General features: G+C 42.4%; 1 protein-coding gene and 1 pseudogene across 1 annotated transcript in view; one reads left to right on the forward strand and one right to left on the reverse strand.

The window, feature by feature from the left end:
• The window catches only part of LOC115791158 (NACHT, LRR and PYD domains-containing protein 12-like), a 1,329,445-nt pseudogene that overhangs the window by 1,071,183 nt on the left and 238,847 nt on the right, over positions 1 to 19,415 (forward strand).
• Positions 1 to 19,415, reverse strand: part of LOC115791148 (NACHT, LRR and PYD domains-containing protein 12-like) — a 150,013-nt gene that overhangs the window by 15,060 nt on the left and 115,538 nt on the right. Inside the window, exons 8-10 of the mRNA XM_030745277.1 lie at positions 6,839 to 7,012; positions 6,452 to 6,625; positions 4,191 to 4,364 (exon numbers count right to left, since the gene is read on the reverse strand). Of these exons, the coding sequence (XP_030601137.1) occupies positions 4,191 to 4,364; positions 6,452 to 6,625; positions 6,839 to 7,012 (522 nt within the window). The remainder of the gene's footprint in view (positions 1 to 4,190; positions 4,365 to 6,451; positions 6,626 to 6,838; positions 7,013 to 19,415) is intronic.

A 19,415-nucleotide genomic window follows, 5' to 3' on the forward strand; every position in this document is an offset into this window, starting at 1 on the left:
CAGCACAGAGGCACTAATAATGGCAGCACAAGAAAAAGCTCTAAGTACGAGATCAATAGAGGCTGGGGTCTACCACACCAGGCAGGACCCCAGGTGCAGGCTGTGCAGAGATGCGCCTGAGACAATCCAGCACATAACAGCAGGGTGCAAGATGCTAGCAGGCAGGGCATATATGGAACACCATAACCAAGTGGCCGGCATCGTATACAGGAACATCTGTGCCGAGTATGACCTGGAAGTCCCGAGGTCAAAATGGGACACACCCCCAAGGGTGGTTGAGAACAACAGAGCTAAGATCCTGTGGGACTTCCAGATACAGACAAACTTGTGATGGCTAACCAACATCATCGTAGTGGTGGACAAACAAAGGAAGAAGGTCGTAGTGATAGACGTTGCAATAACCAAGTGACGGGAACATGAAGAAGAAGGAACACGAGAACCTCGACAAATACCAAGGGCTCAGAGAGCAGCTGGAAAGGATGTGGAAGATGAAGGTAACAGTGGTCCCCGTGGTAATCGGAACACTCGAGGCAGTGACCCTCAAACTGGGAGAGTGGCTCCAGCAGATTCCTGGAACAACATCTGAGATCTCTGTCCAGAAGAGCACAATACTGGGAACAGCTAAGATACTGCACAGGACCCTGAAGCTCCCAGGCCTCTGGTAGAGGACCCGTAGGGGCGAGCTGGGAGTGTTTTATATATATATATATAGCTGGAATAGATACATGTGTGTGTGTGTGTGTGTGTGTGTGTGTGTGTGTGTGTGTGTGTGTGTGTATGATATATATGACATATGACTAAAATTACAAATGTTATTGATCTCTCAATTTGAAAGGAAAAGAAAAGCTAATTGGACTTAGTCTGGTGTTAGTAAGAGAAACCTTGATTATTTTACTTTCATGACTCCATTTATTTATTTTGTACTTTGTGTATCGTTATTGGTCTTGCTCTGAATATAACACCATGTAGTGCAGTCAGTCAAAACGTCCAAAACGTCCACAATATTGCTGGCAGGTGGAGATGCCATCTCAGGGGAGTCTTCAGGGCGGTTTCTCTTTGTGAACGGAGCTCCTTTGCTGGTGGAGGGAGTCGGCGTCTTTTCTGATTTACCCATGACGACTCGCTCAAAACATTCATCCACATAAAGCTGCAAACTGTCCAGGTCCTCGTCAGTCCTCCAGAGTGCTGAAGATAATTGAAATTAAGCTAGAAATAAATACATATTTATTACTTTTAAGGCTGTCTAGTAGTGAGTTGAACTAATCACATAAGCGTTTGTAGTTTGAGTTGTGCCGCGCTGTACAATACTGCCGAGATTCATGAAGTCTCACATTACTACAGCATAGGGTCTTCTCCTACAACCATCCATTCAATTTAATGTAGCTTTATTTATAAGTGACAATTCCCAAGAGAAAACAACAGCCATCTCCAGTTGTGTAAGTTAACACCATGAGACGATCCACTGAGCAGCACTTGGTGATTGTGGGAAGGAAGAACTCCCATTTACAGAAAGATGCTTCCAATGAAAACAGGCTCCAGGAGGACCTTCTACCATGACTGGTTTCAGTGTGGGGGCAAAGAGAAGAGAGAAGAGATGAGCATCATGGGAAGTCCACCAACAGTCTGAACTTATAGCTGTGTCCAAATTCAAGGGCTGCATCTTTTGAAGGACCCAGACTGTGTAGGATGGTTCCTTCAGAGGACATGAATGCTGCAAAGAACCAAACAGAAGCATTTCTCCTTTTTCTGCATCAACTGAATGCATGGAGCCTGAATTCCCATGGCAATTAGACACATACAGTGCGTACTGCTGCATTATTATTAATATTAATAATTAATAATATTAATAATAAATCTGAAAATAAAACAATCAATGAAACTGTGGTACTTCTAGTCAATTGTAGACCCAGTCTTTGAACACAACCTGCTCTCGATCAGGTCATAGCATCAGTTACCATGGTGATCAATCTGGGTAAAAAGAAAGCCACTTTTATGAGACTGAAAACTCTGAGTTTAAGCTAAACATACCTGGCTATCCCTTTAGATTGGGCTTCTACAGTCTCACCTGCAATCATTTTCATTAATGACCAATGGACACCAAAACATCATAAACGTAATAAAATTAACCCCAAATCTTTAAAATGAACATTGTATGAAGTAACAAATAAATACAAAATGTGACTATGAAAAATCTTTTGACAGTAAAAGGTAGTTGTTATCAAAGGTGTCACGATGCTGGGCCGATGGCCCGGTGTCTTGGGTTCTTTTTGGTTATATTTTGTTATATCTCTGATTATGTTTATTAGTTTTCTTTCGTGTAGGTCTTCAGTTTGGTATGGTATTAAGTTAGTCTGGGTTTTTTATCCTGTTCTTGTCTTCCCATGTCTCAGTATTTCAGTGTTAGTTCCTGGTCTCTTGTCTATTCTATTCTTCATGTTGTGCTTAGCCTGTGTTTATGTCTGGTTTGTTTACTTCCTGTTTTAGTTTGGCAGTCCTGTGGTCCCTGTGTGTTGTGCTGACTTTTTGCTCCCTGTGTTTTCATTAGTATGATTCTGTCCACCTGTTCTCCCCAGCTGTGTCCTGTTATCCATTGCCTGTGTATATATTATATGCATTTCCCTCTGTTCTCTGTTGTGTCCTCCCTCATGGAGGTGTGGTTTTGTTCTGGTTACTCTGTTTTCCTGTAAGTTAAGTTTTGCTCCGATGCTCCTGGTTTTGTATTTATTTTAGATTTTCATTAAAAAGATATCACTTTCGTTCAGTCCTGCCTCTGGAGTTCTGCTTTTGGGTCCACCCTGCACTGCTACACCACGTGTACATGAAAAAGGGCGTAGGAGTGTGTTTACTATTGGTGGGGACACATATTGGGAACCTGACAGCAAAGCATAAAAAAATGCTATTTGATCTTTTATTTACTTCTTTTTCAAATGTTTCTTGGAAAAGGAGTGTTGTGTACATCTATATTATTGCATGTATAATTTACATATGTATGTGTTTTAAAATCACAAGACATGGGCAGAACCGGTTCTTCTCATCATAAAATTGTTTAGTTTTATGTTTAAAGGGTAATAATACATATTTCACTAAACTAATTTAAGACCTCGTCTGAGCTTCTTCAGCCTCTCCACCTTTCATTGCTTCAACTGAGTCATTACTCTGTGTACTACCATTCTCCTGATAAGATATTATTACACATATGTAATATACTGTCATACATGTTGATAAATTATGATCAGGTGTGGCCCTTGTCTTGTGTGACTGTTGTTCACAGTGACGTTATTCTTTTTAAAAAAACAAAGTAAGTCCTGCTGCTGTTTCAGCCTTTTTGTTCGTGGTTGTTATCTCATTTGTGCTGAAACGAGATAACAAAACCTTTTGGCTGGTGTAGCTCACTTCTAGACAAAGTTAGCGGTTAAATATTAGAGGAGTGACCATCCCTGTATTAAGATTTGGTTTCTATATATGAAAGTAAATTAACAACAAGTCGTTACAAACAAGCCATATTCATGGCGACATTCCAGACAGACCATTTTACCTCATTCAAAATAGTTTCTGATTCCTGCAGCTGTCTCCGCCTCCCAAATACTCAGAGCAGTTCAGAGGGGGGCGGGGGCAGTGCAGTGACATGACGCTAGGTTGCACCTTCAAAATAAATCATGTAAGTTACAGATTTCAAAATCAAGTATTTTTCTCTTTCGCTGTGTAATTTTTGGGTGGTATAAATGTGCCTGTCTCAAATACTGGGGCGGACCCATCTACCCCGTTTCGTATGCCTATGGTTGTTATGCAGTAATATATTTCAGATTTTAAATTGACATCAGCGAAATGTTTGGATCCTGACCTGAGAGTTTCCAGTTTGCAGTGTGGACTCTTCACTCCAGCAGACAGAAGAGCCACGCCCAAATCCTGCAGGTTGTTGTTACTCAGGTCCAGCTCTCTCAGACTAGAGGACTGGGAGCTGAGAATTGATGACAGAACTTGACAGCTTCTCTCTGAGAGGTTACAGCCGCTCAATCTAAAAAAAAAAAACATTGTAATGAAGAATTATTACATTTGAAAATTCAGGAATGCTTAATACTTAATAAGATGTAAAAAAAAAAACAAATGCGTGAAGCTGACCTTTAGTAGCTAAAATATTTATTTGGACAACTTGGCCAAATAATGGCAAAGAAAATATCACTAGATTTTACCGCAGATTTTTCAGTTTGCAGTGTGGACTCTTCAGTCCAGCAGACAGAAGCTTCACTCCTGAATCTTGCAGATCATTGGTACTCAGGTCCAGCTCTCTCAGACAAGAGGACTGGGAGCTGAGAAGCGAGGACAGAGCTTCACAGCTTCTCTCTGAGAGGTTACATACACTTAGTCTGTAAAATAAATAACAGACAAAAACAAAAGCATTTGTTTGAGAACATATTGACTTCTCTCTTGGAGTGTGGAGTTACTAGATTTGGCAATATTTAAATTGTAAAAACATAACACACTGATAAATGTGTTGGAATTGCTCATCCTGATAGATAAATGTCTGTCACAGGTGGATCTTGGAGATGATGTAAATATATGTAAAAATGTAAATATAAAAGCAGCTTTTATGAAAGGTCTGGGTTCAATTCCACCTTGGCCCAGGCCTCTCCCTCTCTCTCTGTGGAGTTTGCATGTTCTCGCTGTGTTTGCTTGGGTTTCCTCCGGGTACTCCGGTTTCCTCCCACATTCCAAAGACGTTCACTTACTGGGGTTAGGTTGATTGGCTACTCTAAATTGCCCATAGGTGTGAATGTGAGTGTGAAAGGTTGTTTGTCTCTCTGTGTTGGCCCTGCTACTGGCTAGCGACCTGTACAGGTGTACCCTGCCTCTCGCCCTATGACAGCTGGGATAGGCTCCAGCCCCCCCGTGACCCTGAACAGGATAAGTGGAAGAGAATGGATAGATGGATAAAAGCAGCTGCAGACATTATGATTATATTCAGACAACATTTTCTTCATGCTGAAATATGTTCACATGGTAAATTGCACTCATTCAATGATTTCAAAGAATTTTATATGGACACTTTCTGAAAATGGTAAGCGGCAACATGGTGGTGCAGTGGTTAGCGCTGTCTCCTCACAGCACAAAGGTACTGTGTTTGAATCCATCGTCTGCCCTTTCTGTGTGGAGTTTGCATGTTCTCCCCATGTCTGCGTAGGTTTTGTCCAGGTACTCTGGCTTACTCCCACAGCCCAAAGCCATGCAATTAGTGGGGTTATGTTAATTGGTGATTCTAAATTGATCGTAGTTGTGTCTCTCTCTGTTAGCCCTGCTACAAACTGGCAACCTATCTAAGGTGTACCTCACCTCTCACCCTATAGCAGCTGGGATAAGCCCCAGCACCTTCTGCAACACTGAATTGGAAGAAGATGGATACATGAAAATGAAAGTGTTAACCTCAATATATTTTTTACTAAAAATCCCCTAAATTCAGTCATAGTGGGGGATGAATAAAGGAAGGGATTCACCGACTTCCTGCTACAGTGCAAGTGAAATTATCATAATAAGCAAATATTGGCTGTAAAGTGCAATTTGTCAACTTTCAGAAACCATTTGAATGTTTCAGATAGGACAAGTCATCGTGTAATTACAGTAATGCAAAGTTTGCTTGCATAAACGTGTCAGCATTATACGCTGTGTGTCAAAGAGTGTTAAAGGGGTCAAAGGGCATTTCAGTGATATACGCTCAGTGTTAAAGGGTAAAAAAATCTAAAAAAAACCTTGAACCTTCTTTTCTGAATCAGTTTTCTTTCACTTCAGTGGAAAATATTCTGAGGTGAGGAGAGAGGAGATGAGGAGGAATAAATTAGAGTGATGAGAAAATCTGTATGACCACTGACCTGCTCGACCTACATCTCTAAGATTTTTAGATTCTGTGGTCACATTTATTTCCAGTTGTCAATTTTAATCCTTAAATTCTAGTGCTCTGTAACGTGTTTTATTTACTATTATTTTGTTATTTATTTGCATTGTTTTGCATTGCACCTGAATGTGTGTTGGCTTTGTAAAGCAATCTGTGACTCTTATCTCTGAAAATTTTAATTTAAATAAATAAATGAATATCATATTTCAGTAAGCTTTCTTGATTTTAAATTTCTCTGTATTTGTCAGCTTCTACTACAATATTAAATTTTTTGATCATTTAAGTTAAAGTAAATGTCTTGATTCATTTTTCAGCCAAAAACAGTCCATTTGATTATGTTTTTAATAATAAAATGTTCTGTAAATTAAACTGATATATGAATAAACAGCTCTGTAAAATCCTTCAGAATACAGAGAAACTGGAAGGTTTGGATGGAAGTGCTGCTGACAGATTTCTGACTCAGTGGATCTGATTTTAATCTTATTTTAAGAAATCAACCTTTTAAAAAAAAGGTGAGATATGAATCACATTTTAAATGGCCAATAGTGGAAAAGTCAAAATTCTGACCCGAGAGTTTCTAGAGTACAGTGTGGATTCTTCAGTCCAGCAGACAGACGCTTCACTCCTGAATCCTGCAGGTTGCTGTTACTCAGGTCTAGCTCTCTCAGACTAGAGGACTGGGAGCTGAGAACTGGGGACAGCGCTTCACAGCTTCTCTCTGAGAGGTTACACACACTCAGTCTGAAAAATAGAAAATGAACAATAAAACACCAAGTGCTGTTAAATTGCAATCACAGTGCAGTGAGGAATTAATAGATTTAGCAAAACTTGATCCTGTTTTTCAAGAATCTTTAATTCCTTTCTAAGATGCAACAAAATATGGATTAGCTTAACCTTTAACGGTAAAAGTCTTTAATTGTTTAATTGTGAAAAAAATATATCACTTTATCTGACCTCAGAGTTTTCAGTTTACAGGTTAGACTCTGCAGTCCAGCAGACAGAAGCTTCATGCCTGAATCCTGCAGGTTGTTGATACTCAGGTCCAACTCTCTAAGACTAGAGGACCGAGAGCTGAGAACTGAAGACAGAGCTTCACAGCTTCTTTCAGGGATCGTACCTACACTCAGTCTGAAAATTAAAATATGAAGAGTAAAACAAACACTATTGTTAAGGTATGACCAGGTTGAAATAATTCGGAATAATTGATCTGTATTTTAAAGAATCCTTATTGTTTTGTAGTGAGCCAGTTAGAAATGTGACAGTTTAAATAATAATAAAAAATATTAAGAAACAACAATAACTGAGTAAAGTTAACCTTTATTGGCTAATTGGTTAATTTTGCCAGTTGATAACAAACAGTATGTCATTTGATCTGACCTGAGATTGTTCAGTTTGCAGTGAGGACTCTCCACTGCAGCAGATAGCTTCTTCACAGCCGAATCCTGCAGACTGTTGGTACTCAGGTCGAGCTCTCTCAGACTACAGGACTGGGAGCTGAGAACTGACAAAAGATCTTCACAGATTCTCTCTGAGAGGTTGCAGCTGCTCAGTCTGAGAAAACAATGTTTGTGATTAAATGAAAATCTGTTTGAATGTTGAAACTACACAAGAAAATCAAATATTTCTGAGTACGCTGCAATTCAAGATTAATTAAAAAACTAGTCTAGGAAAAATAAAGCACTTTAAATTTGCTTAGTAGAAACAGTTATACCGAAATTTATCTAAACGGAAACCAGTGAGTTACCGGTGGATTTAGTGACGAGTTCAGTACTGGCACAGAGCTCTGGGTCCTACATTACTGTGAAGGGCTGCCACAATTCATCACCATAACTGATGACATTGACTAGATTAATTAGCCAACGTGGAATTTTATTGTCGACTGGTCATATTCTAAAATCACATATGTCTTTTTCTAACTGCAATACACTACAGGAAGATATGGTGGCAGTATTGCTTCCATTGTGTGCTAATAATAAAAATACTAATGAAGAAAGTAACATGAACAACATAATGATGCTGGAACAGAGAGGAGGGTGGAGGAAATGAAAGAAAATTGAGACAGACTGTCAAAGTTGTGGGAGCATTTCACAGGAAAAAAGTTTAATGCTGACTGTGCAAAGTAGAGCTTTCTCTCCATGGCAGCATTATTGTAATGTGTGAGTGTTTAAAATCCTGGCACCCTGGAGCTGTGACATCAGTTCTGAGGTGTGTTTTAGAGAGTTAGTGCATCGTTGATACCCTGTTAATGTTTCTAATGTTTCTGTTAGTTTATCTGTTGCAAACAATGATGCTTGCTAAGCGAACACAGTTGTCCCTCACTATATTGTGGTTCACTTATTGCGTTTTAACATTTTACCAAGTTAAATAAAGGTTAAAAAAAAAGCACCTGATGAATTGGCGCCTTCAGAAGAGCTGCAGTGCTCTTCTTGGCTGTGCAGTATGGTATATTTATCCCATTGCCTCACCTTCATCGCAATTGTATATGTTGTTCAAATTAAGTAGGTTTGAGAGTGTAGAAAGTGTTTAAGAGCAAATTAAGTGTCTATGAGAGTATGGGAAAGGTTTATAGGAGTGTGAGAAGTGTTTATATTTGCCTCTCATCCAAAAGGATTCTTCAGTTCTCAAACCAAAAGGTGGAGAGACCCAGGTAAACCCTAGTGGAGGTGGTTGTGACCCACTATTGTTCATGTACATAATTACATGCGCCAAGGTGTGAAAGAAGGCATAGGTCATTACAATCAGTAGTTTCAGGTGAAACCAATTTGTGACTTCCATCCTATCAAGTGACTTATTGAGGCTGTTAAAAAGCCCATCCTGTCAGACAGTGCATCAGTGGCATGGAGTGAACATGATATGCCCAGTGACTAATAGGAATGCATCCAACAGTCAATCACAACTCAGAGCTGCACTGCAATGGCAATTTTGAGAGCTCAGGCTGAAAAAGTTGCAATTGCATGCAAGTTATTGGACTTTCTGACAGAATTGGACTAAGGCTGGTCTATGTTTCCACATTACTACTGGTCAACCAGAATGTGTGCTTATTGTGTGGCAACAGAAAATACAGTTCTAACCTGATGTGACATCGTCTCATGTCTCTGACCAGACCATAATAAAGGGGACAGCACTGTTGCCACGTCTGAGAGATAGTGGGTTATTGTGTCCACTATAACAGATGATCCTTTGAGCTGGATCTGATCTCCTGTAATAAAAGATGTCATTCTTGGAAGAATCATGTTCTAAGAGACAATCTTCTCTCCCTGCTCACCATGGGGACCATGACCTTGGTGATTATCTTCCCAAGAGAAGATCATCGGTCTTCAGGTTAGCACACACTCCGCCTCCATGTCCAACACATGAGAAGCAGCCCAACGGGGCTCATGGATACAGCTGATCTGAGTCCCCTGTAACTTAGGACAGTTTCCAGATATCTGGATAGGACAATAGAGATCAGTGAGATGAGAAGACAGCAAGACTACAGCAGGAGAATAAGAGACTGAAAAGCGAGCAGGAGCTTCTGCTCTAAGCCATGCACCAGCTGAGGCTACATGATTAGGAGCTGTCAGAGAAAAGTGAAGAGAGGATAGAGCTGCTTCACAGTCAAACCTCAAAGAGACCTCGGTGAGGGTATGGAAAAAGACTTTTGGACGGCATCGAAGCAATTCTGGCAAACCGTCAGGCGACTCAGGAGGGAAAAGCAGTGCTCCTCTCACACGGTTTATAGTGCGGGTGGGGTGCTGCTGACTTCAACTGAGGCTATAGTCAGACGGTGAAAGGAATAGTTTGAGGACCTCCTGAATCCCACTGACACACCTTCTGTAGTGGAAGCAGAGTCTGGAGACAAGGGGGATAAGTCGCCCATTACTCGGGGTGAGGTCACTGAAGTGGTTAAACAACTCCCTGGTGGTAGGGCCCCTGGGGTGGACGAGATTTGCCCTGAGTTCCTGAAGGCTCTGGATGTTATAGGGCTGTCTTGGATGACACACCTCTGCAACATCGAGTGAAGATCTGGGGCAGTGCCACTGGATTGGGAGACCGGGGTGGTGGTCCCCATCTTTAAGAAGGGACTTTTGGGTGATCACACTCCTCAGCCTCCCCGGTAAGGTCTATGGCAGGGTGCTGGAAAGGAGGTTCTGCCCTTTAGTAGGTTCTATAATAGAACTTTATTTTCATTATACATACAATAAAATTAATCATTATACATACAATGGAATTCGGTTCAGAACAGCAATCCAAAATGACAGACAAGACTAACATAGGGGAGATGTGCAGCCGCTGCCACTGAGGGTGCCGCCAGCTCAATCATCCCAGGAAGAAAGAAACAGACACACACTAGGTTGGTTAGGTTAAAAAAAAAATCAGCTGGTACTGTGCTCATATGGAGCACCATACCAGGGTCCAAAAAAATACCTTTAGCAAAGCATCTCACACAGTTAAAGCTGGGATAGCAATATGGTTGGGTAGGGAGGGCGGGGGAGACGCAGACAGAGATGAGAAGGTCAGGGCATTATGGAGCCGGATCCCACCTCCTAGTCAAAACTGTTCGCTGATAATTATGGATGATTGTCAGTGGCCATGGTACGCCAGATCCAGCTTACACAAATCTCAGAGAGGGCTGTGGGGAAGAGCATCTGTCACACATTGTCCCAGAGAGATATGATTACCAGCCTCATGGCCGGCTAGAGAGCCAAATTCCCGATAATGCAGATGTTTTGAAACAGGCTGCTTTTCTTTTTTCAACATCCTTTAGTCCATTGGGGACTCACTCTGTAAATCTAATAATCCAAATTGTTCAGTTACTGTCCTCGCTGTGCAGAACTGAACTTTATCTCCAGATCTAATCCCTTTCACCTATGAACATGTTCTCAGCTTGACTATGCATCCAGCTTATGGCTCAGGTCCAACAGGCTCTGAGTCTGTACGGCTCTGGACAGCCCATCCATCTGGTTGTGCAGTCTCGGCAGACGTCAAACTGCTGCCCAGATTTTCTTAATTTCCCGGAAGATCAGGTATCCAGACAGAGTCCAGACAGAAGAGATCCCGTTACCAAAAAGCCGAATATATATATACGTCTTCCACATCATCAACCGCCAGTGCTGAGAGACCGCGGGGTCCAACGGTGTCTGTTCCACTCGCACACATGGGCTCCCCTCCCCCAAAGTGGAGAAAATCAATGGTGTTGAGGGCCCAGTTTGCCAGATCCATGTTGCTTCTTAATCTTATTCGGTCAGTGTGTAAGAGATGCACTTACAGCAAGCAGCAAGCAGGAGAGATGGGGGAGGGCAGGAAGGCAAGAGAGAGATTGAACGCAACCATCTCCGTCAGAGAGCAGGAGGGGAGCTCGCAGTAGATAGGTTCGCAGCCGAGTGTGAAGTGGCTGGCAGGAGAATCAGCACTTCTAAGGCTGAGACAATGGTCCTCAGCCAGAAAAGGGTAGCATGCCCTCTCCAGCTCAGGGAGGAGTTCCTGCCCCAGGTGGAGGAGTTCAAGTATCTCAGGGTCTTGTTCACGAGTGACAGGACAAGGGAGCAGGAGATCAACGGATGGATCGGGGCTGCTTCTGCATCAGTGCAGACCCAGCGCTTGCCGTGGAACGACAGTACAATAAGATATACTTTCTGATAGCAAACAGGAACCTTAGTGGCAATTTATGTTATGAAGACACAGCTTCATTGTTGGGCACAAGTAGGACAACCATAGCAGAGATTAAAAAGGAAATAATGAGCTACACTGAAGGTGGGATACAAGCCAGAGCTTGGATTACCAACATCAGAAGATGATGTACGTACACTCTGCCGATTACTGTTGTACTACTCAAGACTAGTCTTGAGACCACTTTTTGCTGGTCTTGGTCTTGTCATGGACTGGATCGCATTTGTACGCGGTCTTGTCTTGGTCTCGGACATTGGGGACTCAGGATTTTGTTTCAAGACCAGTCAAGACCACAACTGTGGAAATATCACTAAATTGCCTATTGTACAATTTATCTGTTTACATCCTTGCTTTTATTGGATGCAAAATGTACTGATTCAAATTTTTAAAAAAATGAGCTCCTTTGCCTTTTCCCAGTGCTCCCAGTACTAAATGAAAAAATGCACCAATCAGAGCCAGTAGGAGGGTCTTAGCACTGTCGATCAAGCTTGTGTACATGCTGCTCACACTCTCCTTGTTCTCTGCTATGCTTCAGCTTCTCTCCAATAGTAGAGCCTGTCATGAATATTCAGGCTAGTTAGCATGGCCACCGAAGACAGCAGATAAACAGCTTTCCTGGAATGCTAAGTTCTTTCTCCGCCATTAGTTCATTGAGCAGTGCATACATGAGGAGTGATTGACAGTGCCACAACACTCCTACTGGCTCTGATTGGTTGTTTTTGATCAGCAGTGTTGTCAACTTAGCGACTTTGTCTCTAGATTTAGCGGCTTTTCAGACCCCCTAGCGATTTTTTCCAAAAGGCAACTAGTGACAAATTTAGCAACTTTTTCCGGTAACGTCAGCGACTTTTGGAGAGTTTTGGGGATAGACCGGAAACCTGAAATCCTTGGCTGTTGCCTTGTTTTGTGTACATAAAGCTGTCATACTGCATCCCATTTTCACAAAGCTTGTTGTTGGTTTAAAAACAACATAACTTTATGCATGTTTATGAAAGGCAGAGAAGACTATTGTGATGAACTCTGAATAATTGTTTTACATTCTGTGATAAATGATGGAAGTCACCCAGGAGTATTAAATTAAGATGGTTATTATTTATTTCAGCTGTGAGTGTTTAATATCTAGGTGTTTTTATGGGAATGTGGATCTTTCTGATCAATTTGAGAAGTGATTTTGATCATGTTTCACATTTTCTTGTTCATGTAGCGGGGGGCACTGGTCTTTGTCTTGACTCGGTCTAACCCTCCCTAGGTCTTGGTCTTGGTCTCTAAAAGTCTTGGTTATGTCTCGGTCTCAGATTAGGTGGTCTTTACTACGACACTGCTGCTGACAAAAGTCTATGCATTAGAAGCAAGAACAAAACTCCTGTATTTGGAAGTTGTTTCCGTGAACAACCTGAAGCCAGTAAACCTGCCAGAGGGCCTGAAGGATCATACCTATGTTCTTATTTTGGTCAAATGGATACTGGAGGATGACCTTCCTCCAAACAATGACTGGCCTCTCCCTTAGAGATATGGTGAGGAGTGCACAGCAAAAGGAGCCAGTTGAGGTAGTTCAGGCATCTGACCAGGATGCCTCTTGGACACCTCTTGGGTGAGGTGTTCCAGGCATGTCCTAACGGGAGGAGGCCCTGGGGCAGACCCAGGACATGCTGGACGAATTATATCTCTCGGCTGGCCTGGGAATGTCTTGGGGTGCCCCTGTATGAGCTGGTGGATGAGCTGTGTAGAGGAAGGTCTGGGCTTTCTGCTTAAGTTACTGCCCCTGTGACCCAGCCCCAGGTAAGTGGAAGAGGATAAGTGGACGGATGGATGGATGGATCTCAGTATTGACAGCTGAATTATTCTGGACAGAGTGCATCCGCTCAGATTGGACAGAGACAAAAATGCTTCATCAAGAATACTGATCATTAAATTTCTCCAGCCCACGGGCAAACTAAATGTAATCTGTACTTAGTGGGTGTATAAAGGCATATTTTATGAACCAGTGACTGAGGTTTGAAGGCAGGAAGAAGTCTGGGTATATGATACAGTGTGATTCTAACACAAAAATGCCTCAGAAACACTTTCTGCCCCTATGGGTCATTAAAAGGACCAAAATTGTTTGTTAGTGCTGATGATAATTTAATTCAAATTCCGAAGTTTTCTTTTTGAAACACTGGAACCCATTACATTGTTTATGATATAAATAAAGGGATGATCACATATTTACTCACAGAGCTTTGTTGGAGGCTTTGACCACTGGCAGCAGCCTCAGCAGAGCCTCCTCTGAAGCAGAGTATTTCATCAGGTCAAACACATCCAGATCTTCTTCTTCTGATGACAGTAAGATGAAGACCAGAGCTGACCACTGAGCAGGAGACAGTTTATCTGTGGAGAGACTTCCTGATCTCAGGGACTGTTGGATCTCCTCCACTAGAGAACGATCATTCAGTTCATTCAGACAGTGGAACAGATTGATGCTTTTCTCTGCAGACAGATTCTGACTCAACAACCTCTTGATGTACTCGACTGTTTCCTGATTGGTCTGTGAGCTACTTGCTGTCTGGGTCAGCAGGCCTCGTAGGAGACTCTGATTGGTCTGCAGTGAAAGACCCAGGAGGAAGCGGAGGAACAAGTCCAGGTGTCCATTTGGACTCTGTAAGGCCTTGTTCACAGCACTCTGATGGAGAGATTGAAGTTTTGGTTTCATAAATAATTCAAACCACACGGATGTTGGTTGTTGTTCTTCCAGCAGATTGTCTCCAGAGTTGATGAAGGTCAGATGGACATGAAGAGCAGCCAGAAACTCCTGAACACTCAGATGGATGAAGCAGAACACCTTGTCCTGGTACAGCCCTCTCTCCTCTTTAAAGATCTGTGTGAACACTCCTGAGTACACTGAGGCTGCTCTGATATCGATGCCACACTCTGTCAGGTCTGATTCATAGAAGATCAGGTTTCCTTTCTGCAGCTGATCAAAAGCCAGTTTTCCCAGAGACTCAATCATCTTCCTGCTCTCTGGACTCCAGTGTGGATCTGTCTCAGCTCCTCCATCATACTTGACCTTCTTCACTTTGGCCTGAACCACCAGGAAGTGGATATACATCTCAGTCAGGGCCTTGGGGAGCTCTCCTCCCTCTCTGGTCTTCAGCACATCCTCCAGAACTGTAGCAGTGATCCAGCAGAAGACTGGGATGTGGCACATGATGTGGAGGCTTCGTGATGTCTTGATGTGGGAGATGATCCTGCTGGCCTGCTCCTCATCTCTGAATCTCTTCCTGAAGTACTCCTCCTTCTGTGGGTCAGTGAACCCTCTGATCTCTGTCACCATGTCAACACACTGAGGAGGGATCTGATTGGATGCTGCAGGTCGTGTGGTTATCCAGAGGCAAGCAGAGGGAAGCAGGTTCCCCCTGATGAGGTTTGTCAGCAGCACATCCACTGAGGTGGACTTTCTAGGGTCAGTCAGGATTGTAGTTTTGTGGAAGTCCAGAGGAAGTCGACTCTCATCCAGACCATCAAAGATGAACACAACCTGGAAGTGTTCAAAGCTGCAGATTCCCGCTTCTTTGGTTTCAGTGAAGAAGTGATGAACAAGTTCCACCAAGCTGAACTTTTCCTCTTTCAGCACATTCAGCTCTCTGAAAGTCAATGGAAACATGAACTGGATGTCCTGGTTGGCTTTGTCTTCAGCCCAGTCGAGGGTGTACTTCTGTGTTAGGACTGTTTTCCCAATGCCAGCCACTCCCTTTGTCAGCACCGTTCTGATTGGTTCATCTCTTCCAGGTGAGCCTTTAAAGATGTCTTCTTGTCTGATTGTTGTTTCTGGTCTGTCTGGTTTCCTGGATGCTGTTTCAATCTGTCTGACCTCATGTTCATCATTGACCTCTGCAGCCCCTCCCTCTGTGATGTAGAGCTCTGTGTAGATCTGATTCAGCAGGGTTGGGTTTCCTGCTTTAGCGATGCCCTCAAACACACACTGGAACTTCTTCTTTAGAGCAGATTTAAGTTTATGCTGACAAACTGCAGCACGGCATTCTGAATAAAGAAACAAAGAATATGAGGTCATGTTTTATGACATCACCATGACAAATTTGTTTGAATGTCGGTCCATCTCTTTAAATATCAGTAAATGTCTCATTCATCCAGCAGCTTCAATCTTTAGAGAAATCTTCTTACTGCTCTGCAGACGCTCAGCCAGCTCCTCCTGCTTCATTGTTCTCAGGAAGTCCACTGTGATCTTCACTAATGCCTCTCTGCTGCTCTTCCTCTGCTCTTCATCCTCCCTCTCTAAGCATTCTGGGTAATCTGGACTCAGGATCTTCTGGATCTTCTTCAGCTCGTCCTTCACAAAAGTGATGATGTTGTCCTCCAGCAGCTGGAACAGAATACTTTATGAACGACCCAATCAGACTGAAATCATGGAGCCAAACATCAGATCCATGTTGGACACACTGACAATCCACTGGTCTCCAAAGAGCAGCATGGAGATGACTGTGAGCAGAATAGATGTAACAGTAGTTGTTGGACATGTACAGACCTGAAATATGGAGTCCAGCTGTGTTTGATGCTGCTGGGCAGACTGACCACTGGGACCCTCTGAGCTCTGCTGGTCCACTCTGTGGAGGAACCATCAAGAATGAGTTCGAGCAGGGTAAAGATCCAGTCAGTGATATTTGTACAAAGACAGTCACTCAGATGACTCTCTGTAACTGTAAATTCTTGTAAATCCAGCTGATCCTACTGATAATCAACATCTCATCTTACTATTTGTATTTAGTTTCAGTCATCTGCGAAGCTTTTACATTCAGAGAATTCAGAGCCAAAATCATTTAAAGTTCAAAGTGGAAACCTGATGCTTTACAGACATAACCTCAAGCACTTAATGGAAAATGTTTGACATAAAATTGAATTCCAATCAGGATGACTGGGAGCAAAAGACCAATTATGTATGAGGAAGTCTCCCAAGTAAAAACCAAAATGAGCTGCAAAAATGTCCTCTTTAGGGTCAGCAGCTGTAAATCAGTCCCTCAGCTCAACAACCTGAGATGATTTAGGTGATTTTGTTCCCCAAACTTCATCATTTGTCCTTCCCGACTTGAACACAGCGCTACTGACTAGTTGCGACTCAGATTTCCTGATAAACCATCTGAGAGGTTGAAGTGTCAGCTATTTTTCATGACAGAGGCAGGCTACACTACAGAGCCTGGAAGGGTTGAATAATATGGTTACCTGGTTCAGAACCCACAGACCTGTCTGTTGTTCTGGCACAAACTTGTGAGACAGCAGGAGTATTTAGTCTGAGCTGTTCTCTAAGCTCTGTGATGAAGGAGCCTCCAGAGCTTTACCAACTAGAACTCAGTGTAAAAATGAGATGCAGCTCTTTGAATCCTCCAGCTCTGTCCTTTCACTCTGCTGCAGCTCTCTCTCCTCCTTAAGTGGCTGAGTCACCTGATCCACAGAGCCAATCAGACCTTTCAGCCAGTATCTCCTGTTCAACCAGAGCATGCATGATTTTAACACACAGTTCTTTATTCCTTAAATGACCCTGAACACCAGCACCATACTGGTGTCAGCATCTTTCACACACCTGTCCAAATCAAACACCATGATGGCAACGCAACATTACACAATACACAACTATAGTTAACACCACCAACTAGTAGTGTTGTAGGGGTGGCTGTAGCTTAGTTAATCATAGAAATGCTTGTATGAATGGGCGCTTTGAGTGCTCAGACAGAGTAGATAAGAGCGAGTCCATTTACCATTTACTTCAGTTGTAGTACTTGAGACCGGTCTTGGTCTAGAGACTGCTTTTTGATGGTCTTGTCGTGGACTCGGATATTGAGGACTTGGGATTTTATTTCAAGACCAGTTGAGTCCGCAACTGTGGAAATATCACTAAATTGCCAGAATATTGTCTAATTTATTTGTTAACATTCTTGCTTTTATTGGATGCAAAACGTACTGATTCAAATCTAGAAAAAGATTGAGTTCTTTTGCCTTCTCCTAGGAGCGCACTCCGTGGACTCCACCCTGGCTACGTCACTGCTATTATCACCACTTGCGCCTGTATCACTTCACTGCAATTTGCTATCTATCACAGGGCACGGACAGTTTCATTCACAATGTGCATGTTTGATCTTGCTATGGTCAGGCCTGTGCTTGACTTCACAGGCTACAGAAATCAAAATGACAACCGGCATGAACGTGAGGAGAAGTACAGTTGTGTTCAAAATAATAGCAGTGCATTCAAAAACATGAATAAAGCTCAGAATCCTTAAATTGTTTTTATTTCCAGGCATTGGGGATACTGCACATTATATTCTAAATCAAAACATGTAGAAAAATGTATAAATTTTCAGCTAGCATTATGTTAGCTCAAAAATGCTGGATGATGCATTTTTTACAAAATGTTGGGGTTGGGGTGATTTGTGCCAGAGGGCCTGGGTTAAGTTGTGCCAGTGGCACAACTCCCCCCCACTATTATTTATTGTAACTGTACACTGTTTTCTTTTCTTTTATCACTAAAACTATGTGACATTCTTTATTTTAGACCAAAAATAGAAATAGATCATCATGGCACAGAATTATAAGAGGAAGACAGGCAGGGCTTCCACCAACTGCTCCACCAATTACCCAGTTCTGCTCATTCTGGACAACCATGAATCTCACTGAAGGTGGTGACAACTACTAAAGAAAATATGCTCATCCTGCCACCCCACACTGCTTGCAACCTTTAGACAAAATAGTCTATTACTCAATGAAAACCTACTACAACAGTGTAATGGATGGATGTGCACTAATCCTGGTAGAACCGTGACGATTTATGAGGTCCCAGAACTTGTAAACCAAGCATTCATGTCAGAAATGACACTCAAAACCATCACATCAGGTGACGGGCATATTCCCAGATGAAGATTATGCCCCATTAATGCTAACAGACAGGCCAAACCCAGAAGAGACCTCCACCAGTGCTGCTGCTGATTTGCCTGGACCATCACATGAGGAGCCAACCCATGCCACAGGTCTTGAAGCAGGTCCAAACCCAGATGAAGCACCCATTCTTCCAGAACTAAATCCCAAGCAATCAGCAAGTGACAAAACTGGTTATTCTGCCCATTTGGGTTATTAATCTCCAGAGACCCTACTTCTCTTGCTAAAACTCACAGCAAGAAGGCCCATAATGAGAAGAAAGAAAGTAAAATCAAAAATCATGACCGACACACCTGAGAAAATGGAGCTGGAGAAGGCACAAAAAGAAAAAGATAAGAAGATAAAATGGCTGAAAAGGAAAAGAAAAAGAATGAGAGGCTGAAGTAAAGGGCTCTCAAAGTATCAAATCAAACTAAACTCATGATGGACTATGATGAAGCAGAAGATGGCCTGGAGGACACATGACAGAGAAAATGAAATGGGTGAAAAGGAGAAAAGGAATGAAAATAAGACAAGAGGGACTCTTAAAGTGTCCAAACCAAAAAAGAAAATGGTTGTCTCCATCAGCTCAGAAGAGAGTGACATTTCCATCCCACTTAACAACATGACTATGACTATGAGAGTTCAGATGTCCAGAATGATGATGATGGTGACAAGGATTTGTCTGCTGGGGACTTTGTAATTGTAAACTTTGCAGGCAAAACCAAATCCTACAACTACATTGGACTGGTTGAGAAGGTTGATGGTGTTGACATAAGTTTCTAAGGTAAAGAGTAGATGTGCATAAGAAAATACCCACACCACAAAAACTTGGTGGTTCAGCCAGAAGGGAGCAGAAATTTATATTCCCCTGTAGCATTGACAAGTGGGATGTTATGTAGTAGGCCAGCTCTGTGAAGAGAACTGCAGTCAATTTGGTCTTCATTTAATTTTGTTATGAACATATCTTCATGTGGTGCTAGGCCTT

The sequence above is a fragment of the Archocentrus centrarchus genome, chromosome 2 (genome assembly GCF_007364275.1).
Source record: "Archocentrus centrarchus isolate MPI-CPG fArcCen1 chromosome 2, fArcCen1, whole genome shotgun sequence".
NCBI classification, from domain to species: Eukaryota; Metazoa; Chordata; class Actinopteri; order Cichliformes; family Cichlidae; genus Archocentrus; species Archocentrus centrarchus.